Source organism: Ovis aries, chromosome 12 (assembly GCF_016772045.2).
Source record: "Ovis aries strain OAR_USU_Benz2616 breed Rambouillet chromosome 12, ARS-UI_Ramb_v3.0, whole genome shotgun sequence".
Taxonomy (NCBI): Eukaryota; Metazoa; Chordata; class Mammalia; order Artiodactyla; family Bovidae; genus Ovis; species Ovis aries.
The window spans coordinates 73,133,855-73,157,281 of NC_056065.1; the positions used below are offsets into that span (position 1 = coordinate 73,133,855).

General features: G+C 51.2%; 1 protein-coding gene across 10 annotated transcripts in view; it reads left to right on the plus strand.

Moving 5' to 3' along the window:
* Positions 1-23,427, plus strand: part of LAMB3 (laminin subunit beta 3) — a 191,557-nt gene that overhangs the window by 154,472 nt on the left and 13,658 nt on the right. For all 10 annotated transcript variants that reach the window (XM_042229256.1, XM_042229257.1, XM_042229262.1 and 7 more), the window contains 10 exons: positions 10,525-10,639; positions 11,152-11,225; positions 15,736-15,927; positions 16,431-16,494; positions 16,836-17,029; positions 18,909-19,029; positions 19,775-19,963; positions 21,839-21,994; positions 22,265-22,461; positions 22,652-22,763. In XM_042229256.1, the coding sequence (XP_042085190.1) occupies positions 10,525-10,639; positions 11,152-11,225; positions 15,736-15,927; positions 16,431-16,494; positions 16,836-17,029; positions 18,909-19,029; positions 19,775-19,963; positions 21,839-21,994; positions 22,265-22,461; positions 22,652-22,763 (1,414 nt within the window). The remainder of the gene's footprint in view (positions 1-10,524; positions 10,640-11,151; positions 11,226-15,735; positions 15,928-16,430; positions 16,495-16,835; positions 17,030-18,908; positions 19,030-19,774; positions 19,964-21,838; positions 21,995-22,264; positions 22,462-22,651; positions 22,764-23,427) is intronic.

The window sequence follows — 23,427 nt, forward strand, 5'->3', positions numbered from 1 at the left end:
TGTTAGACCAATGGTCTTTCGTGTCGCTCTTTGCTCCAGTTTCCTTTCGGAATGAGCTGACCATGGGGAACCAGCTTCTCTCCCCCACCTGCCTCCTCTCTGCCTTCTCTGATTTCTCTTTCCTTCTTTCTCTCCGGCCTCCCCTCCCAGAGGCCATTGGTTGCCAGCAGTGAAGACATACGTGAAGGCACAGATACTCCTCTGTCCGAGTGGACCCTGAACCCTCCCTGGGCACACGGGGGGCTGTGTGATGAGAATTAGGAATCCAGATACAACTCTCATGAGTTCTAATATCAGTTTTCAAGTTTATTTTTATAATTAAATGATATTATAGTAAAGCTATAGTTTATTAAGCACATATTATATGTCTCAGGCATTAGGCTGAGTCTGTTTTATATAAATTATCTCAATTAATTTTCACAGAGTTCCATGAGGTATCTCTTATCCCCATCCCCATGGGAACATCCAGGTGTGTGCTGGGATCCCCCAAACTTCTGATGGAAATGCCTAGGAACTGAGTTTTCTGAGTGGCTAGAGATGGCGCTGCAGTGGCCAGGCCCAGCTGGAGAGGAGGGCGGCATGGTACAAAGCTGCCTTGCCAAGGCCTGCCCCTCAGCCCCGACCTCCCCATCCCTCTCTGCCAGCCCTTCCTGCCATGTATACACCTGACTTGAGTCAGAGCCCCTGGTTAGTGCCTCTGTTGTAGTTTCTTGCAGGGGTGACAAGGTGGGCCCTGAGCCCAGTAAATTCACGCGGCCCCTGCCGCCTGCCTGCCTTCTGGTGTGACATAAATGCGAGTGCGCTGGGGATTCATGACTCTTGGACATTTTAGCATTGCTCGCTGCCCCCTGCCAACCCTGGGGAAACTCAGGGGCAGTGGGGATGCCTTCCAGCTCCAAACGGCCTCTCCCAGCTCCTGACCTCAGAGTATGGCTGCTTTCTCCTGGGCCAGTCTTAGCCTGTCGGCCCATCACCTCTTCTGCCTGCTTTTGTCTCACTGGCTTAATCGTATTGGCCTTTGTGTCCATACTGCAGCCTTGACAATGGACTTAGGGCTCGGCCAGCTTTGCCTTGTCCCCCCACCCCCTGCCCAGCTTTGCTGTTCCGGGTCTCCCTGCCTTGACTACCCATTAACTGTTTCGGACTTGAACCCAGACTGATCCTTACCGAAAGAGCCTGAGGCGGAAGTCGCACCCTGTCCCCTGGCTGTCTCTCTTCCAGCTCCCAGGTAACCTCTGGGTGAATTCACTGTACCGTTTCCCCCTAAAGCCCAAGGTATGGATGAAAATGTCTGCGATGTCTCCATACCCTCATTTCCTTCTGTGCTTTCCCCAAGCCGTCGATCCTTGTTTGAAAAGTAGGAGGGATGATAGCACCCCCTTCAGTGAGCTGCTGTGTTCGTGCATGCTAAGGTCCTCCCGCCGTGTCCAGCTCTTTGTGACCCCATGGACTGCAGCCCGGCAGGCTCCTCTGTCCACGGCATTCTCCAGGCGAGAATACTGGAGTAGGTTGCCATGCCCTCCTCTAGGGTTGTTGTGTGGACCACATTAAAAAAGGAGCTGAGTGATGGTGGGCCTGGTGTCTGGAAGGGGCTACATGTCCCAGCCCCTCGCCCACTGGCCTCCCGGGACCTGTGTCTGCGTGCAGAGGCCGCCTCACCTGTCAGTCATTTTCCTGAGCACTACTTCTTGGATCAGGACATGCAGTTGCACAGTTATTGAAGTCAACCTGCCCTTGGGCCCACCCACTGACCACCGTGCATCTGATTTTCAGTCTGGCTGCTGGATAACTCAGAGGCAGTCATGGTTAGTGAAGTCGCCTGATGGGGGGTGAAGACTTTCTAGGTCTGGTCCTGCCTCTGACATTTAGAAGAGGAACATGACCTTGAGAAGGTCATGGCTTCTGTCTAGACCGCCATTTCCCCATTTATGAAATGAGGGAGTTAGTCAGCCTTTGTTGGTTCAGCTCTCACACGTCTGCCAGGCTTCTGGCTGGCCTGCATGTGACCCCAAGGGTCAGCCATGATCTCAGCCAGGTGGACCCTGGCAGGGGCTGAGCCATGACCTTCAGTCTTCTCTCAGCTGGTGCATGCTGCTTGGGGACCAGAGGGGTTTTGCTTGGAAGCTTTCCAGCCCTGATTTCTGCTCCTGACAAAGTCTCCTCCAGTGTTGTGTCTGTTCCCTTAAATGCTTTATTTATCTCCACTCCCTCCCTTTCTGGGGGAAAACTTAATTATCCAGTTTCCTTAATAACAGTCTTACACAGTGCATTCCTCAGGTTAATTAGCTGTGTAAACCAAACAGCTGTCATTTTTATCTCTTGGAGACAAGCTGAGGAGCAGTAGTCAGTTGACATCCCTTCCTCCTAACACACACACAAACACACACACCACATAAGCACACTCACACCCACAGGCACACACCCAACAACCACTGCCTTTCTATGTTTGACAGACATCTGTTTTCTTGACCTCCGGCATGGCTAACGTGTGCACAGAGAATGTGAGAATGTGTTCATATCCATCCTGAGGTCCTTGTTCTCTGCTCACAGAGGACTTTGAGCCTCTCTCTGACCAAAATATCTGCCCCTGATTCCCAGGAGATTTTAGAAGATCTGAAACTTTCAAAGCTCCTTCCATTGTGAATCTTCATTTGGATGAAACATCGTTGAGTTTTTTGTTTAAAATACAGATGTCCTTGGGAAAGGCGTCATATTAATCTATCATCATTTATATTTCAACAAGGGTTTGCTTAACAGAAAATTAGCTGTGGCTTTTGCAAAGGGTCCCAAGAGAATGAGACCAAGAATGAATAAGTTTAGAAGAGATAGCAGAAAATGAAAAAGATCACTGGCGGAAAGAGTTGCTATCAGAGGGAAGCAAAACTTGGGATGTGGAACGTGAAATTTGGGGGTCCTGGTTGCTTTGGACTGGGGAGTGTGTCTTGTGGGGTTAAAAGGAGGGAAGAGAGTTGAAAGGTGAGATGGAAACCTGGGCACAAACTTGCGTAGCCTCACAAATTTGTTGGCCTGGCTTCTCACATCATTGCTTCTTGAATCAGGTCCCTAGAAGCTCTCTGGGCAGTGCCTTGCTTCTTTGCCCTCAGCGGTGAAAGGAATCACTGTCAATGGTAGAACTTTCAGAGGTCCAGGAATGCAAACCAATTATCTGCACTCAGGTCTAGGAGGACACCTCAGTTTCTGGAGAAGTCTGGGCGGGGAGTGAGGTTGCCCTTACTAGGGGAGAAGAGAAGGAGCATCCTGAAAACCATCTCTAGTCTCTGCAATGTCCCATGGTTGTCACGTGACTGCTGTGTCCCTTGAAGCCCTGCAGGATGAGAAGGTTTGGAGACAGAGAGCCAGGGAGCAGAATTCCTGCTTCTTCTCGTCCTCGTCCTGTGGATTTGAACACATTTCTTAGCTTCTCTAGGACTTGCCTTCCTAATCTGTCAAATGAAGATACCCACTTTTGATCCAGTATGCCTACCTCAGAGATTTGGGAAGGATAAAATGAGATAATGTACGTATCATGCTCAGGTCAGAGCCTCAGCTCAGTTCAGTTGCTCAGTCATGTCTGACTCTTTGTGACCCCGGGGACTGTAGCACACCAGGTTTCCCTATCTATCACCAACTCCCAACATGTGTTGTTGAAGCCTGGCTTGGAGAATTTTGAGCATTACTTTGCTAGTGTGTGAGATAAGTGCAGTTCTGCGGTAGTTTGAACATTCTTTGGCATTGCCTTTCTTTGGGGTTAGAATGAAAAACTGACCTTTTCCAGTCCTGTGGCCACTGCTGAGTTTTCCAAATTTGCTGGCCTATTGAGTGCAGCACTTTCACAGCATCATCTTTCAGGATTTGAAATAACTCAACTGGAATTCCATCACCTCCACTAGCTTTGTTCATAGTGAGGCTTCCTAAGGCCCACTTGACTTCGCATTCCAGGATGTCTGGCTCTAGGTGAGTGATCACACCATCATGGTTATCTGGGTCATGAAGATCTTTTTTGTATAGTTCTTCTGTGTATTCTTGACACCTTTTCTTAATATCTTCTGCTTCTGTTATATCCATACCATTTCTGTCCTTTATTGTGCCCATCTTTGCATGAAATATTCCCTTGGTATTACTAATTTTCTTGAAGAGATCTCTAGTCTTTCCCTTTCTATTGTTTTCCTCTATTTCTTTGCACTGATCACCAAGGAAGGCTTTCTTATCTCTCCTTGCTATTCTTTGGAACTCTGCATTCAGATGGGTATATCTTTCCTTTTCTCTTTTGCCTTTAGCTTCTCTTCTTTTCTCAGCGATTATACTCATGCAGTATAATTTTAGAGTGTTGTGGTATTGATCATTTTGGTCATCAGCTTCAGAATTGAGCTTTCTGAACTTGGTTTCAATGGAGATAAGAGCTGTATGAGTTAAGGCTTTGGTCAATATGTTAGTTCATGACAGTGCTTCGTAGCACTGGGGCTCAACTCCCACCTGGCCCCAAAACAGGCCCTGATTTTTCACCTTTGCTGGAAATATACATTGACGTATAAATGATGAGGCTTGTGGATCACAGGAGCTTCCCAGGTGGCTCTGTGTTAAAGAATCTGCCTGCCAAGTAGCAGACTCAGGAGATGCCGGTTTGATCCCTGGGTCAGACGATCTCCTGGAGTAGGAAATGACGATCTCCTGGAGTAGGAAATGGTAGCCCGCTCCAGCATTCTTACCTGGGAAATCCCATGGATAGAGGAACCTGCTGGGCTACGATCCATGGGGTCGCAAAGAGTCAGACATGACTGAGCATGCACACGCGCGTGGATCACAGTGGGAGTCTAGTGGAGACTTTGCTGACCAAGGCCTTCGGGGTCCCTTCTTTCCCCGCTCACTTTGCTGGGAAGAGTGCTTCTCCGGCACCATGCTTGGCCAACGTCTTATTTTTCCCTTGCTTCTTTTGCATTCTTGTTTGGAGTGTCTTTAACCTCTGAGCAGATAAGCTGGAGTTGGGGAGAATTCTAATAGCATGTTAGAGCAAGAAGGAGCTTCATTATCTCATCCCACCCCTGCACTTTGCCAGTGAGGGAGCTGAAGTAGCGGGAATGTCTTGTAGGCAGCTGCATTTTTTGTTTTTGGATTCCGGCTGTCTTTCTCTCAGCCCTGGCTGACAGCCATGACCCTGAGTCCAGCTCCTTAGATGGACATAGGCCGTCTCTCACTTGCTCGGGGGGAGGGAGCTGGCCATGGCTAAGCAGAGCCTGTTTTCCCATTTCCCTCCAGAATTCGCTCCCTTTCCTGCTAAGACACAGAGCTTTGATTTGCTTTGCCTTCCTTGTTCCACACTCTCCACTGTGATTGGGGCTTCCCGCTGTCTCCTTTGCCCTCCCATAGTTCTCTGGTTTGTCTTCCAGCCAGACTGCTGAGCTTCTAGAAAGCTCCAGGATAAGGGGAAGAGGCCCAGCCTTTCCAGACGGAGAATGAGCAGGAGCCAAGCTGGCTGGAGGCCTGGCAGGCTGAGTGGATAATAACACGGCATCTCTGAGGTAGCCCGGCCAGGGGAGCGCTGGCCAAATGACCCCGGAGAGGGAGGCAGCTGCGGCTGGGAGCTTCCATCTCCAGGAGAGATAGAGGCACGTAACACACACGAGGGGAAGGGCCTTGTGTTGAGAATCTCTCTCTTTCGCACATACATAAACACACTCACACTCACACACACACTCTTACACAAGTACTGCATGTAGACATACAGGAATAAAACAGAAAGGGAAACTGAGGCCCAGAAAGAGAAGGAATTGGCAGCTTGTCTTCATGTGGGCTTGTGCCATAAGCCACCCTAATTTGGGCCTCCATCCCTCCAGCTGGTTGACAAGCAGAGCTGCTTAAAATACCTGTGGCTTAGGCTGTGTCTGAGGGTTGAGATAAATCCCTCCTTTAGCTACATTACTGTGATGAAGGCACGTAGGTGTTCAGCTCATGAGGCCATCTGATCCGTCATCACTGTCTGTCCATGTGGAGGCAGGTGGCGGAGGCCTGGGGTGCCCCAGACTGACTGTGAAGACAGGGAGGATGCAGGGTGGCAAGCCCATGCTGAGTATCCTGGGCCTTTTGAGTTTGTTTAAAACAAAGGCCTGGATATAAAAGTTAATATATATTCAAGGCATTGAAAGTTATTAAAAAATAACCAAGAAAAAAAGTTACCTGTAATCCCAGTTTCTCAGAGGTAATTAGGTTAAGCTGTGTGTAGTTGCCATTTTGTAGGTCAAGATAGCTGAATATCAGCCATTTCATTTGGTTCAACCTAATATATTGGTGCACTGCCTCCTACCTACTGATTCCTTTAAAAATATGTATTTGTGATCATGGTGTATATACAAGCTTAGGCCCAACTTTTTTCATAAAACATTATAATTTTTTTTTTCATAAAACATTGTAAGCATTTCCCCCATGCAATGAAAATCTTTCTGTCAACAGTCTTTTCAAAAGTTACATAATATTCCATCATTTGGGAATATCAAAGGCATCTCCCGAGTCTCAGGTTGGGCTGTTCTAGCTCCTGGGTCCCACGGCCCAAGCCAAAAAAAAAAGCCTTGTTTCTGGCACTCTCTTGGCCAGAGAACAGGCTGGGATCTATTCCCAGCAAGCCCAGAGGAGCTCGGATGACAGGTCACTGGAAGGCAGCTGGCCCCTGTCTCTCGGTGGGACATGTGCTGAGCGCAGAAGAGGATGGGTGGTGGAGAAGTTTGCCTCTGAGAGGCTGGGCAGAGTGGGGAGGAGGGCGTGCCTGCCTCCAGGGGCCAGAATAGGATCCTGGAGGAGACTCAGATGCCAGCAAGAGGTGGCTTTTGCCCAGAAAGGATTATTTTAAGTGCTTAGGTATTTGTGTTAGCCACTGACATCCCTGCAGTCTCTGTGCTAACTGAGCGAGGTTAGCATGACAAACCAGCTTTTTTTCCCAGAGCATTTTCTCTGTTGTGGTCAGCCTCAGGGTCAGACTGAGCCCTGTGGGTGAGACAGAGATGGTCACCCTTGACCATGTTTCCTTCCCGCGACATTGAAGTGAAGTGAAGTCGCTCAGTCTGGTCCGACTCTTTGCGACCCCATGGGCTGTAGCCTTCCAGGCTCCTCTGTCCATGGGATTTTCCAGAAGATATACTGGAGTGGATTGCCATTTGGTTTCTAGTGGAGAAGAGAGAATGGCAGAGGGGGAGGGATGGAGGGGAGGAGAGAGAGACAAGAGGAGGGGAGAAGAGAAGGGTGTGGGGAGGGATCCTGTCTGGTGCTGATGCCAGCACCGGCCATCAGTCAATGGGAAAGTCACAGAGCCTCATGGAGCCTCAGGCTTCTCACACCTGCAATGGGAATAATACTACACGTAGGGTGGTCGTCAGGCTTAAATAGATTATTGCACTGAAACTCTTGATACAGCACCTAGCACGTGGTCGGCACTCCAGTCATTTGTTGATTTTGGTCACCTCACTCTCTCACCCTTCTCTTTAAACTCCCAGGAAGGGAGGGTCGAGCAATAATATAAATGAAAGTGCTAGCCTTTCCTGAGATTTACTGCTGCTGCTGCTAAGTCGCTTCAGTTGTGTCCAACTCTGTGCGACCCCATAGACAGCAGCCCACCAGACTCCTCTGTCCCTGGGATTCTCCAGGCAAGAACACTGGAGTGGGTTGCCATTGCCTTCTCTGTGAGCATTTACTATTCATTCCAAAAGTATCTACAGAGGGCCTGCTAAGTGCTGGGCGCTTTGCTCAGCACTGGAATACCGCATAAAGGAAAGTTCTGCCCTTGTGGAGTCCACATTCTAACAGAGGGAGGCAGATGGCAAGTAAACACTGTGAGCAAATGCATGGACACTCAATGAACAGAATGTCACGTGGAGACACTACTATGAAGAAGAATGTGGCTCGGCAAAGGATGGGCAGTGGCTGCTGTTTTATATAAGGCATGAGTGCCAGCCATTATGTGAGCACTAAACATCTCCCCACAACATTTTATTTAAGCATTTCATAATCATTTAAAATTCTTTTTCATTACAGTTTATCATAGGATGTTGACTATAGTTCCTTGTGCTATATAGCAGGACCTTGTTGTTTATCTGTTTTCTATGTAATAGTTTGTATCTGCCAATCCCAAACTCCCAATTTAACCCTCCCCCCCTCCAACACACACACCGTTCCCCTTTGGTAACCATAAATCTACTCTCTATGTCTGGGAGTGCATTTCCATTTTGTAAATAGGTTCATTTATATCGTACCAAAATTATTGTTTAATAAAACACTTTGGGAAGTGATGAGGACACCTCCAAGCTCCAGGAAGGGGACAATCCTCTTGTTTTGCAGATGGGTGGTGGGAGCTGGAAAATGGGGTGGGAAGCAGATTCTCACAGAGCCAGGACTCCTGGCTCCCCTCCAGCACCGTCCACCGTTCCAGGCTTTGCTCAGTGGCTCTGGGGGAAGAGCAGTGTTGGGTGAAGAGTTTCTGTAACTCAAGGCGCAGACTCGGCGCATTAACTCTTCCCTCCGGGACTGAGCTGTCAGCTTCACAGGATCAGCAGACGTCACCTATTCTGATGGATCATCCTCCCCAGCTTAGGGCCTTCCCTGGATGGAACCAAGGTTCAGGGGCTGCAAGGCCTCAGAGACGGCTGGCTGAGTTTTCTCTTGGTTCTGCTGGGTGGAGGCTTAGGGGCAACAGAGGCACGGGGTGTGGGGAGGTACAGTCGCCTCTGCCCAGAAGGACTTGCAATTCAGGGAGGTTCTCGTCCAAGCCTTGCTTCAACATGTGTGTCAATCTGGAGCCCTCTGAAAAGTGTTCTGCTGGACACGAGGTTTGGGACTGTGGTTACTCAGAGAAAATAGGTTTTGTGTGTGTTGCATGAAGAACCTAGGCAAGGTCATGATGTCTCACTGGGGTGTGTGTGCACGCGCGTATGTGCCAGGGCAAACCCATGCAAATATATGCAAATGTATGCACATTCACATATTATGGACAAACCAAAAGAACAAAGGCCAATCCTCTGGCTGTGTTCTTTTCCTTGATGGTCTCTGCCCTGCTCTGGAGCCCATGGGGTTCAGTTCTGTCTCTCATCTCACTCCAGGGCATGGGCAGACCAGGGAAGGTGATGTTTCAGGGGGACCTCCCTGGTGAGGCTGTTTCCTCCTTGGCTGCCCACTTTAACCCAGATCTTCATGGGGAAGAGACCCTGCCTTCAGCCCCAGGGCTGCAGACTTCCTCCGCCTTCCTGACCTTGGGACACCTGCCTACAAAGCTTCATCTGGTTGGACACCCTGAGCTTCTCTCCTGTGGGTCAGTTCAGTTCAGTTCAGTCACTCAGTCATGTCTGACTCTTTGCAACCTCATGGACTGCAACGCCCCAGGCCTCCCTGTCCATCACCAACTCCTGGAGTTTACACAAACTCATGTTCATCGAGTTGGTGATGCCATCCAACCTACTATATATCCTCTGTCGTTCCCTTCTCCTCCTGCCTTCAACCTTTCCCAGCATCAGGGTCTTTTCCAATGAGTCAGTTCTTCACATCAAGTGGCCAAAGTATTGGAGTTTCAACTTCAGCATCAGTCCTTCCAATGAATATTCAGGACTGATTTCCTTTAGGGTTGACTGATTGGATCTTCTTGGAGTCCAAGGGACTCTCAAGAGTCTTCTCCAACACCACAGTTCAAAAGCATCAGTTCTTCGGTGCTCAGCTTTCTTTATAGTCCAACTCTCATATCCATACATGACTCCTGTGGTTAGGGGATGCCAAACTGGGAAGGACCCTCAAGTCCCAGAGGTCAAGTGCTGGAAGGCCTTTAAGATCATCTAAATGGTACTAGAACGTTGGCTTCCTGATGGCTGGGTCTTTGTTTTGTTCACTGTTACAACTCCAGAGCCCAGAGCAGGGTCTAGGATGTAGTATGGCCTTAATAAATATTGTGAAATGATTGAGTGACTCTACTTCAATATCCACTCAATTGACAGAGGAGAGCTAGGACTGGACCCCAAATTCCCTTGTCCTTTTTTCCTGTCCCCTTTTCTAATCCTAAGAAACTCCACTTTTCCAAGGCTGCCAGGATTCAGTGAGATGAGCTATAAAACTCTCTAGCCTACATCTAGGACATGGTGGTGGTGGTGGTTTAGTCACTAAGTCATGTCTGACCCCATGGACTGTAGCCTGCTAGGCTACTAAATCAACGTGAGCTTCTCCTTCTTTCTTCTGTTTGCCCTTAGCATTCTTTTCAGATTTCTCTCTGAGGCAAGGTCATATACAAAATTCATTTTTTACAGCCTCATACCTCTCTCGCAGTCACAGCATCTATTTACTATTTACTTAGCTATGTGTTGGGGGCTGACACAGAGGACTTAAATGGAATGATGACCAGTTAGTCTTGTTTTGAGCCGTTGGTCATTCTAAATGTATTAATGAAATCCATGAATTCCTTAGGGGAGCATTTCCATGGAGAGAATGTTCTAGGCTCTCAGTATACAAAGGGAGAATTCCCAGTATACAAAGGCCCCACCTCTGAGTCTCTGATATCTCCTACAGTGGCAGATGAAATGCTGCAAGTGTGACTCCAGGCTGGCTCACAATTACAACGGTCACCGAGTGGAGAATGTGGTTTCATCTTCGGGCCCCATGCGCTGGTGGCAGTCACAGAATGGTAAGCGCCTGCTGCCGCCTCCAGGAGCCCATGCGTGAGGCTCCTGTAGGATGTGCAGGGCGCCCTGGGGCCCTTTGAGTTTTCCCACGTCTTTCTTATGGTGGTGGGACATGGGTGGTTGGTGAGCAGAACCTTCTGCCTTTGTATTTGAGGCCTTTCAGATGTTGTAGGTAGAATAATTTATTGGAGGTTAATGAAAAGGTAAGAAGAGAGAGAAATGCCTTCATTTCATCCTACTTGGTCATAGTGGGCTTGCTGAAGGAACTGGGCTTTGGGAACAGATCTGTGTTGGGCTGAGGAGTTGAAAGTCTAAAGGTTTTAAAGACATCAAGGGACAGTGGGAAGGAAATTTGGCCGAGAAGACATGGGATCTTGAATAGGTGCTATAAGTAGAAACGTACTGGTGCCATGCCTCTCTGAGAGGGAGATGAGAAAATCAGAGTTAGATTTCCTGGAGCCTGGGAAGGTAGACAGTCTCTGCTCTAAAGTTCCTGGGTTTTGTGTCTTTCCAGATGTGAGCCCTGTCTTTCTGCAGCTGGACCTGGACAGGAAATTCCAGCTTCAGGACATCATGATGGATTTTAAGGTGTGTTTCCTGGGTATGGCAGTGGATAAGAGAGGGGGGACTCTGGGCCATGTGGGCTTGGACTCATGGGGAACCCAGGGTCCTTGTCTCCTCAGGCTGAAGGTGATGGTGCCACATGCGGGGTGGGTCTCCCTTCCTCAGGTTGGGGCTTAACCCTGAGCCTATATCATGCGGACAGCAGAGGTACCACTTCTGGGAGATCAGGCCCCCTGTTATCCTCTACCTTTCTGCACCTCCCATCCTTAGCCCATCTAATTAATTCAGCTCTTCCAAGACCAATTCTACTTATACAGTTGTGTAATAGCCACTTATACAGTTGCGTATTCTTGGTATACTCTGTTTTAATAAGTTTGCTGATAAGATTGAGTTTAACCAACAGCAAGGAACTGGCCAAGCCACATGTGAGATGTGCTTTCAGAGCCATTGGCTCATTCAGTGCCATTACTTGTCAGGTTTTGCTTTGAGTCTAGCCTTTGGAGATATACCTTTTGGAGGGAACATTTTCATTCATTAGTGACAGGGTCTTTGGTTTTCCTTTACAGAGATTTGATTTTATTCTTTCTACAGAAATAGTCAAATATTTAATAATAAAGCTTGGTTGATGAGAATAAATGATCAGGATAGGTAATGCTGAGCTGTGAATATAAAGCAATAGGACCTAATATCCTATATGACTGAGGAAGTTGCTATAAGAACCTCACCTCAAGAATGATAAAAGTGAAAGTGTTAGTTGCTCAGTCATGTCCAACTCTTTGCAACGCCATAGACTGTAGCCCACCAGGTTCCTCTGTCTGTGGAATTCTCCAGGCAAGAATATTTGATGGGTTGCATTCCCTTCCCCATGGGATCTTCCTGACCCACGGAAGACGCCTGACCCAGTGCAGGGGTCTCCTGCATTGCAGGCAGATTCTTTACCTTCTGTGTCACCAAGGAAGCCTCAAGAATAGGTCTCCAGTATTTTGAGAAATGCTAGAGCCATTTGAATAAATGCCCAGTCTCTAATGGTGACAACTCTGAAGGGCAACATGCATTTGGATGGATACTCGTAGTCTCATTGCTTTGTCATCATCCATTCATTTATTTGTCCATTCTTGCTACACACATATTGAACATAGATTATATGCTGTTAAACAGCTGAATAAAACTAGATCACAATCCTCAAATTGCTTTTGGTATATATAGGGAAGACAAAGAACCAGTAGCAAGACAGTGGGACGTGTGCTCTGATGTTGGTGGGAAGAAGTACTAGGGACATTAGCAAGGGGGCACCCAGCTTGATCTCTCTTTGATGGGGATGGTCAGAGAATGCACCCACAGGAAGATGAAACTTCTTAGGCCGGTAATAGCCAGGTGAAGGTTAAGTTCATTCCAGGCAAAGAGAATAGCAAAGTACAAAGACCAAGAAGTAAGAGACAAGAATGTATGTAATTGAGGGAGGGGGCAAAAGAATGCACACAGGGTCTGGAAGGGCAAATGTGTATATGGTGGCGAGAGGCAAGGATATGCAAGGCTACAGACTGAAGGGAGATGAGTTTATAGACGTAAATGGGGAGAAGGAGAGTGGATGAAAGATTCATGTATTCATTCAACAGATGTACTGAATGACTACTCTGTGCTAGATGCTGGGGGTGCAACTGTGAACCAGCTAGACAGAGGATGCCTGTGGTTTACTGTCGTGGTTCTCAACCAGGTTATTTTTGGCCGTTTATAGACCAATTTGTGGTTGGTACAGCTGTGGGCATGATATTGACATCTAGTGAGTGGAGGTCAGGGGCTGCTGCTAACCATCCTATAATGATGAGGACAGTCCCCATGGCAAGGCATTATCCAACTCCAGATATTAACAGTGAAAGGCTGGGAAACCCTGGTCTGGGGGGAGAAAAATAAAACAGGAAACCAACAAATAAGCAATGGGAAATTGTGGTGACATTTACGATGGCAGCAAATGAGATCCCAGAATAGGAAATGATGTGGTGGGTGGCCAGAGTGTGGGCAGAAGAACGCAGGTTAGGTGGGTATAAAAAGATCTCTGTGAGGAAGTGACATCTAGCTGAGAATGAAAGAAAGAACCCACCAGGGGAGAGGAGTATCCCAGGCCAAGGAAGCCACGTGAACAAAGGCTCTGAGGAGAGAGCAGACGGGCTGTGACTGAGGGCGTGAGGAGATGGAGGTGCACAGTGGCATGGTTAGGGGTTCAGATTTATTCAAGGAGAGCGAGCGGAGGACTTGGATAGATAATCCTCCAAGGAGGGTGTACAGAGGGCCAACGCGTCCATGCAAAGATGCTCAGCGTCGTTAGCCATCAGGGAAAAGCTAGTGGAAACCACAGTCAGCTGTCACTTCACACCTGTCAGAATGGCTATCAGCAAGATCAGGGGGTCCCCGGGCAGCGTAGCGGGTAGGATTCCAGACTTTCACCGCCATGGCCTGGGTTTAATCCCTGTAGTTGGGGAACATCCCACAACGTGTGTGGCACGGCCAAAATAAAACAGATGAGGTAAGTGTTGGTGAGGATGTGGAGGAAAGGGAACACTTGTTTCCTCTTGGGAATGTAGACTGGTGCAGCCAATGTGGAAAGCAGTATGAGAGTTCCTCAAAAAGTTATTAGAAAAAAACGTCTACCATATGATCCTGCAATCCCACTTCCGGTTGTATACTGGAAGAAAATGAAGTCACTGTCTCAGAGAGATGTCCGTAATGCCCATGTTCGTTGCAGTATTAACCAGGAGATGCAAACAACCTAAGCGTCTATCAGTGGGTGAATGGGTAAAGAAAAGGTCACTCATGTACACGCATGCACACACACACGTACACACTACACACATGTGCACACACGTGCACACACACCTCACACACGTGTACACACACAGACTAGAACATTCAGCCATGAAGAGAGAGGGAGATCTTGGGACAACATGCATGGATTTTGAGGGCATTCTGCTAAGTGAGCTAAGGCAGAAAGATGAATAGCATATGTCTTCACATATATGAAAGGAAGTGAAAGTGAAGTCACTCAGTTGTGACCGACACTTTGCGACCCCATGGACTGTAGCCTACCAGGCTCCTCTGTCCATGGGATTTTCCAGGCAAGAGTACTGGAGTGGGGTGCCATTGCCTTCTCCAGGGGATCTTCCCAACCCAGGGAATGAACCTGGGTCTCCTGATTGCAGACGGACGCTTTACCATCTGAGGCACCAGGGAAGCCCTATATAGGGAATCTTAAAAACCTGAACTCATCAACATAGAGACGAAAATGGTGGCTGCCAGGGCTGGAGGGGGGAAGAAATGGGCGGGGGTTGCTGCTCACAGAATATAAAGGTCTGAGTATAAGAGGCGTACGTTCTGAAGATCTAACGGACAAGGGGGTAACGGTTATAATTATTAGCACTGTACTAGACCCCTGGAAGTCGTTAAGAGAGTAGACCTGAAGAGTTATCATGACACAGGAGAAGATTATTATGTAAGAGGACAGACGTGTTAACTCACCTTATTGTAATAATCATTCTGTAATATGGGGCTTCCCTGGTGGCTCAGATGGTAAAGCGTCTGCCTACAATGCGGAAGACCAGGGTTCGATCCCTGGGTTGGGAAGATCCCCTAGAGAAGGCGATGGCAACCCACTCCAGTATTCTTGCCTGGAAAATTCCATGGACTGAAGAGCCTGGTAGGCTACAGTTCATGGGGTTGCAGAGAGTCGGACATGACTGAGCAACTTCACTTCTATGACTATCAAATCATCACATTTGATACACCTTAAACTGGCGTATATTGCACATCCATAATATCTCAATAAAGCTTGGAAAGAAACAGACTGGGGAAGGTTTTGAGGAGAGAAGAGTCACAGCCCGTTTTACATTTTAGAAAGGAAGTTCTGTTTGTGTGGAGGTTGGGTTTTGGAACCAAAAGAAGTTTTCCAAGCTGGGAGCTGTCAGCATAAAGACAACATGGAAAGCTGTGAGAAATGGATGGAATCACTGAGGGCAGAAGTAGGCCAGTGCAGACCCATCGAAGGGTCTCATGCAGGGAGCGATGTGATCAGATAGCCCTGCAGGTGAAGTGTGGGGGTGTGGCTTGGAAAGCCTGGGCGGAGGCTTGGCTTGAGTTCCAGGCTGTTGCAGGAATCCAGGCTCAGCGCGATCAGGGGCCTGAGCTCTGACCACGGATGAGGAAGGAAAAAGGGGAAAGGGCAGAATCAGTGTTTGGCTATAGGAAGCCCAGTGGGAGAATGTTCTGGCCTGACTGCCTGGGTGGTGGGCTGAGTAGGGATCGTGCCTTCTGGAAGTCAGATCTGTTTTCTCTCACTTTGCAGAAGCAGGGAAAACCTGCTGGGGCCCGTGGTTTGCCAGGAGGATCGGACCGCAGTGCCCCTGAGCCTACTTGCTCCATGCAGCCCTCCTTCTCCCTCCTCACTGTGGTTCTCAGGGGCCGCCAGCACTTAAGAGCATCTTTCTGTGACTGTGTCCCCCAGGTGGGGTCACTCAGGCCTCCCCCTCCCCGTGTGTTCCTGCAGGGGCCCGTGCCTGCTGGCATGCTGATCGAGCGCTCCTCGGACTTTGGCAAGACTTGGCAGGTGTACCAGTACCTGGCTTCCGACTGCGGCTCCACCTTCCCCTGGGTCCGCCAGGGCCAACCCCAGGGCTGGCAGGACGCTCGGTGCCAGACTTTGCCCCAGAGGCCTAACGGGCGCCCGAATGGGGCCAAGGTAGGAGAGGGCACCCTGAGAAACAGGCATGAGGAGAGGTTTCCCACTTTCCGTCACTCACGTAGTCACTCAGGCTTTGGGGAATCCGCGAGAACCCTCCCCCTCCTTCGGGCAGAGCTCTGCTGTCTTTCCTGAGCTCCCCAACAGTGACCGCTTTAGGAGCCGTACGTGTGAGTGTGTGCTCAGTCATATCTGGCTGCGACCCCACAGACTGTAGGGGTCCTCGGTCCTCTCCAAGCTCCTCTGTCCATGGGATTCTCCAGGCAAGAATGCTGGACTGGGGTGCCATTTCCTCCTCCAGGGGATCTTCCTAACCCAGGGATCAAACCCACATCTCTTGTGGCTCCACGTTGGCAGGCATATGTTTACCACCGTGCCACCTGGGAAGGAGCCCTCTGGACACCCTCAAGACATTTGGCAGGGCATCAAATGGAAAAGAGGACTTCTGGGCTTGGCCACAGCTCACCTCTTCCTGGGTCTCCCCTTACCCCCACTCTCTGCAGGTCCAGCTCAACCTTATGGATTTAGCCTCTGGGATCCCAGCCACACAAAGTCAAAAAATTCAAGGTCAGTGTGGCTACTCCTCTAGCCTGTGGGACTGTGGGTAGAGAACAAAATAGGCTTGCAGCTTGGATCGTGGACATTTCCGAGTCTTTGCTGCCTCTGTCAGTGGGGTTGGATTGAACTCCAGCCCTGCTTAAGCTCGTAGGGGTATGGTGCTGGCCCAGCCACTAAAAAGGCCCCAGGCAGGGTTGTGGGGGGTCTTTTCGTTGTGGGAGGCTTGGGGAAGATGGGTAGTGAGACCAGAGTTCCTTTCCTTATCGTCCTGCCCTAGGAGACTCTGCGTCTAAATTTTTTTTTCCTTTTTCCCCCATACCTGCCCCCTCCCTCCTTGCTGTTCCCCACAGAGCTGGGGGAGATCACCAACTTGAGGGTCAACTTCACCAAGCTGGCGCCTGTGCCCCAGAGGGGCTACCACCCTCCCAGCGCCTACTACGCTGTGTCCCAGTTGCGTCTGCAAGGGAGCTGCCTCTGTCACGGGCATGCGGACCGCTGCGCCCCCAGCTCCAGGACTCCTGCCAGCCCCGCCAGCGCCGTGCAGGTGGCAGCCCAGGGCGGGAAGGGAGAGGGGAGCAGGCGGGGCAGACTGTGGGCATCCTCGGGACCCCTGGAGAGGGCTGGGGCGCTAGATTGAAGACTTGAGTATTTACTGTTTTAGCGATGGCGAAGATGAGTGTAAACGCTTATCGTTTTCAAGGTCCCATTTGGTAGCACTTCTTTGGACCTGCTTTATTATTTGAGATGATTTTTATTCAGTAACATAGGTGTAAGTATAAGTATACATGTAAGTAGAAGTATACACATGGGAATCGCAGGGAACTTAAGGCATTGATTCTTAGCCCTGGCCATACATCATAATTTCCTGGGGAGCTAAAAAGATTACTCGGACCCCTACCTCAGACACTCTAATTGTATTATTATTATTTAAAGCTCCTGGTGATTCTAACATCTTGCCAGGATTGAGAGCCCCTGGTTCGGGGGACTTTGAAGTCCCATTTAGAGGTGAGATATGGGACAGGAGGAGAAAACAGAGGCTAACACAGATGCTAAGTTCACCCCAGAGCAGCTGAGTCAGATGCGTCAGGGATAGAAAGAGAAGCTCCAGCTTAATAAGTGACCCAGGGGCGTTTGCTGGGAGGCCAGGCTTGGGAGCCATCAGCAGAGGAGGGAGACCCTTTTGCACCAAGAAGCAGAGGGAGCTGTCGTTTCACGTCCCTGCTGCTTCTACGATATTAACAATTGGGAGCAGGATACTTGTTCTAGTGATAAAGGCACACAATCAAATCCTATCAAATCCTATCAGGTGGCCTGCTAGGGAAAATAAGGGGACAGGAGCATTGGGCAGCCTTTTCCTTTCCACTTTCTGGGCCAGTGTTTCCCCCAGGCTGCAGAGGAGGCCAGAGAGAGACCGGCGTCAGGGATGTGTCAGCCCTTAGGGCCTAAAAACAAAAGACCAGAACACAGGCTGAGTGTGATCGCTGGCGTATGAGGATGTAGAGGAGGGTGAGGGCCTGCCCAGCTCCAGTGGTTCTCAACTCTGGCCACACCATGGAAACACCAGGTTATAAAGTACTGATGTCTGGGCCTTGTCCCTGAGATTGGATGGAATTGGGCCTGGGCATTTATATATACAAAGCTCCTCAAATAATGCTTAAGAGTGTCCAGAGTTGAAAGCCATGGAGTGAGAGGGAGCAGGCAGGCCTGATGAAGGATGTGCCATTCCAGCTGGGCAGGATCTCGCTGGTGAAGAGAGCAAGAAGGGGCTTCTAGGAAGGAAGCAAAGCAGCAGTACAAGCTGCAAGGTGGGGAGAAGTGGGGCTTATACCGGGAGCAGCCAGTTCAGCTCAGCTGCGCTGTGAGGAGCGAGCGGAGGGCGGGCATGGAGCAAACACAGCGCAGGTCCTGATGCCAGCCGGCGGGTGGTGAGCTTAAACTGGAAGACAATTAGCAAACAATTGCTATTCTATTTCTGTACCTTAATGAGTCTAGTAACAATTCATCATCACAGTCTCATTAGCCAAACAACTGCAGTCATAGCTTGTTGGAATATAAATCTCCAGAGGGCCCACAAGAATTGCAGTTTACCAACAAGGCTGTGTGAGCAACCTTCCAGGCGCTGTTTTGCATTGGGCGGTATGGGGATGGCCAAATGCAAGGACCGGGCTTTTAAAAACCCAACAGGAGGAGCAGTGTAGATGTGAATGCATACAAACACACGTGTATGTACACACATGCACACGTGCACCACACAAGCCGGCCGCTGGGAGCGTCAGAGGAGCTCAGCGCAGCCTGGAGGAGCTGGGGTCCGAGCTGGGCCCTGGGGTCTAAGCCGAGCGGGAGGGTCAGAGCGGAGAGGGCAAGTCTGTCCCTGGGACGCTCCTGTGATGGTTCCTTCTGGTAAGTGATGGCCCCGCCCCCAGGTGCACGAGGTCTGCGTCTGCCAACACAACACCGCCGGCCCCAACTGTGAGCGCTGCGCGCCCTTCTATAACAACCGGCCCTGGAGACCCGCGGAAGACCAGGACCCCCACGAGTGCCAGAGTATGAGCCTGGGATCCCCCACCTCCCCTGCAACCACTGGCTGGGGTGCTGGCCCCTCTGGGCCGTGATGACCTCCTCTGGGATACGGGGAGAATCTCGTCTTTATTATTAATATTTAAATCTAAACTGAATTGCCCCTGTAACTAAAGCTCTCCTTGCTCTTTGGGGAAGGAGAGGACCTGTGAGTCACATCCTCCCACCGCCCAGACCTCACAGGGACCACGGGCAGGTTCATACTTCTGATGCCACATGCCGTTCATGCTAACCCAGGTCCTCCTTCCTCCAGCCTCTCCAGTGCTTTATCCTGTGTAGGACACACTTGGTCTCCCTGTTGTCATTCTTTCTCTTTCAGATGGCTCCCTGGGGGCAGGGCCCTTCCTTCCATAAATGAGGACAGCCAGTGTCCCAGCCTAGAGGACAGTGACCCAGCAGGAGACCCATGGTGGCAGTGGGGGAGGGTTGGCATGGGACATTTGAACGGCTCTCTCTTTGGCCCCACACGGATATCATCCTGGGATGAGTCTACACACTGGGAGTCGGGAGGCCCCCGTTCTCCGTTTTCCTTTCTTACTAGCTGTATGAACTGACATAAATTAGACAAGCCTCCTTGGGCCTCAGTTTCCCCATTTTTCAGACCTGGGCATCTTACAGAGTCAGTGGGGATGCCAGTGAGTTAGCGTGGCGCGTGCTTTGTAGATGCCAACGATGCCGTCTAGTGTTCAACCCCAGGAATCTCCTTTTTCAGGGTGTGACTGCAACGGACACTCAGAGACATGTCACTTTGACCCAGCCGTGTTTGCTGCCAGCCAGGGGGCACATGGAGGTGTGTGTGACAACTGCCGGGACCACACTGAGGGCAGGAACTGTGAACGGTGTCAACTGCACTATTTCCGGAACCGGCGTCCTGGGGCTCCCATTCAGGAGACCTGTATCCGTGAGTAGGGGACCCCCGGCCTCATCTGTCTATTAATCTGCTCTGGGCTCAACAGAGCACACGTCCCTGGGGACTCACATGCCCTCAGGAAGCATAAAGACTTGGGGGCAATTGTTTTTGACTTGGCCGTGCCTTCCTAAGCAAGTCACCCAGCCTCTCTGGGTGTCAGTCAATTGGTCAGCTGGTCATTATGTAGAACTTATTGTGAGTATGCGGCTGCTTAGTCCCTTCAGTCGTGTCCGACTCTGCGACCCCATGGGCTGCAGCCCGCCAGGCTCCTCTGTCCCTGGGATTCTCCAGGCAAGAATACTGGAGTGGGTTGCCAGGCCCTGCTCCAGGGGAATCTTCCCAACCCAGGGATTGAACCCAGGTCTCCTGCATTGCAGGTGGATTCTTTGTCATCTGAACCACCAGGGAAGCCCTTTTTGAGCATAGGAAAGAAAAAAGTCAATATCAGATACAGTTCCCGCTGTCAGGAAACACACAGATTGGTAAATGAGGGAGGAAATGAGGGAGCACTTGGCCCGTTTACCTGCCTTTACCAGGTGGTAATGTGGTTTGCTTATTTTTCTGTTTCTGCCAGCATTAAGAACTCCTCTATGGCAGGGATTATTCTTGTATCCTTGGGCCCTAGCACAAGGACAGATAAATAACTGATGCTCCAGAAATGTTTACTGAAGAAATATAAGTCCCCCAGGAGTGACTAAACACATCCATAATGGTCAATGGGGCTTCCTGGGTGGCTCAGTGGTAAAGAACCCACCTGCAATGCAGGGGCCCCAAGAGATGCATGTTCAATCCCTAGGTCAGGAAGATCCCCTGGAGGAGGGCATGGCTACCCACTCTAGTTATTCTTGCCTGGAGAATCTCATGGACAGAGGGGCCTGGCAAGCTATAGTTTGTGGAGTTTCAGAGAGTCAGACACTACTGAAGCGACTTAGCACGCATGCAGCGAGGGCCAGTGAGTTTGTACAATTTGAATCGAAAGCACTCTGATTCAGGTGGATTAATCATGCAAAACTTTCCAGAAGAAGTAAGAGTCTCTATTTTGAAAGCTATGAAAGGCGCCCAGGTGTTAGGGTGAAAGAAAGTTGGTTCACTTGCTGTTGATATTATCTGCTTATGGAAAGAATGAGAAAGCTTGAGTTTGACTTCTGTTTCCAGTACTACTTGCTGTATGACCTGAGTATGTTATTAGAACATCTCTGAGCTTCAGTTTCTTCATCTGTACAACAGGGATAAGCATGGTCAATTCTCAGGGTTATGATAGGATTGCATAAGGCAACATGCAAGAGTGCCCAGCTCAGTGCTGGCCACAGAGTGGTTTGTTCAGTATATCATGCCAACTGAAACTTTCGTACTACATAACATGTGCCAAGGACTTCCCTGGTAGCTCAGCTAGCAATGCAGGAGAATCCACATTGCAATGAATTCCAAAGAATCTGCCTGCAATGCTGGAGACCCCGTTTGATTCCTAGGTTGGGAAGATCCCCTGGAGAAGGGATAGAATTCTTGTCTGGAGAATCCCAAGGACAGAGGAAGCTCACGGGCTACAGTCCACGGGGTCCCAAAGAGTCAGACGCGACTGAGCGACTAAGCACATCAAGGCACAGCAACACGTGCCAAGCCGAGCCCTGTTGCCCCTGCTTTATTCCTCATAAGAGGCCCTATGAGTGTTACATAAGTATCCCCATTTTATAGATGAGCAAACTGAGGCACAGGGCAGCTTAAATAACTTGACTAAGGTGGTCAGGTCGTAAGCCAGGAAGTGGGGGGAGGGGAATAAGACTCTGAACCAGAATGTGCTCCCCATGCTCTGCTTTTCCTCTCTGGCCCCCCCCCCCCCCCCCCCCCCGCACCGCCTTTGTCTTGCAGCCTGCGAGTGTGACCCGGATGGGGCGGTGCCAGGAGCGCCCTGTGACCCAGTGACTGGCCAGTGTGTGTGCAAGGAGCACGTGCAGGGGGAGCGCTGTGACCTGTGCAAGCCGGGGTTCACGGGGCTCACCTTCTCCAACCCGCAGGGCTGCCACCGTGAGTAGAGGGTCCCAGCCTGCCTTGGGGCAGGGCAGGCGGCCCTGCGCATGAGCCGGGTGCAGGCCTGGCTCAGAACGGGGACAGAGCCCGCCCGGGGAGGCGGCCAGGTGCTGGGACTGGCGGGAAAGCGTGGCGGCCTGGTTTTCTAGGTTTTCTGCGGGGGAGCGCCCCGCCAGGTTCGTCTCCCTGATGCGTGTCCTCTGGGGGAGGGGTGGGGACCAGACTTGGGTGCCCTCCCCTCAGCTCAGCAGCCCCCCTCCTGTGCAGGCTGTGACTGTAGTGTCCTGGGCTCCCGGCGGGACGTGCCGTGTGACGAGGAGACGGGGCGCTGCGTGTGTCTGCCCCACGTGGTGGGCCCCAAGTGTGACCAGTGTGCCCCCCACCACTGGAAGCTGGCCAGCGGCCGGGGCTGCGAGCCCTGTGCCTGCGACCCGCGCAACTCCCTCGGCCCCCAGTGCAACCAGGTACACCGCGGGCTGGCCCCCACGCCCCCGCAACGTCCCTCCCTGTGGCTCTCGGCCTTGGCAGGCCCGGAGACGAGCGCCTAAGGCGGGGCGGTCCTGGGTCCGACCGCGGAGCTTGCGTGCTGGCGGGAGCCTCTGCGGCTGGGGTGCGCCGGGGAGTCCCGCTGGCTGACCCGGCTCTCCCCGGCAGTTCACAGGGCAGTGCGCCTGTCGGGAAGGGTTCGGGGGCCTGACCTGCAGTGCCGCAGCCATCCGCCAGTGTCCCGACGGGACCTATGGAGAGGCAGCCGCGGGGTGCAGAGGTGCGTTCTGAGAGGCGGGGGCTGGCGGCGGGGGTGTGCAGACGCCGCAGGGGGTGCGGGCTCGGGTGGGCTTGTGCTGGGGGGCGTGCGGGTCTGTGGTGTCTGGTCCACGGGGGCTGGGCCCTGGCAGCCCGCTAGAGTACTTGTCCCCTGCTAGCCCATCCCCATGTCCCCGTGTCCCCTCGTCCCTGTGTCCGCATGTCCCCCTGCTCCCCCCGTCCTCGTGTCTCCCTGTCGCCCTGTCCCCCTGTCCCCCTGTGCCCGTGTCCCGGTGACAGGAGGGCTGCTTTGCGCCTCTCTTCCCTGAGAAAGCATCTCCCAGCTGTGGAGAAGCCCCCTCCTCCCTCTTCGCGGATGCAGAAAGTGAGCCCCGCGGGGGTCAGTTTGGCAGACCCCAGTCTGTTCCCAGCCCTGTCGCCCCGGGCGGGGTTGCTCCCCCTCTCCGGGCATCGGCCTCCTAGCCTGGGAAGGGGCACCCTGCCTCGGGTGCTTGCGCCCTTGACGGCGGGCGGGTCAGAGGCTCGCGCGTGCGCTCGGGGAGCGGAGCTCGGGCCGCGCCTGCACGAAGGGGCTGCTGAGTGAGCCCCGCCGCCCTCGCCATGGTTCTGCTCGGGCCTTGACAGCCTCTCTCTGAGTCCTAAGACCCCGAGGCCAGACGTCCTCT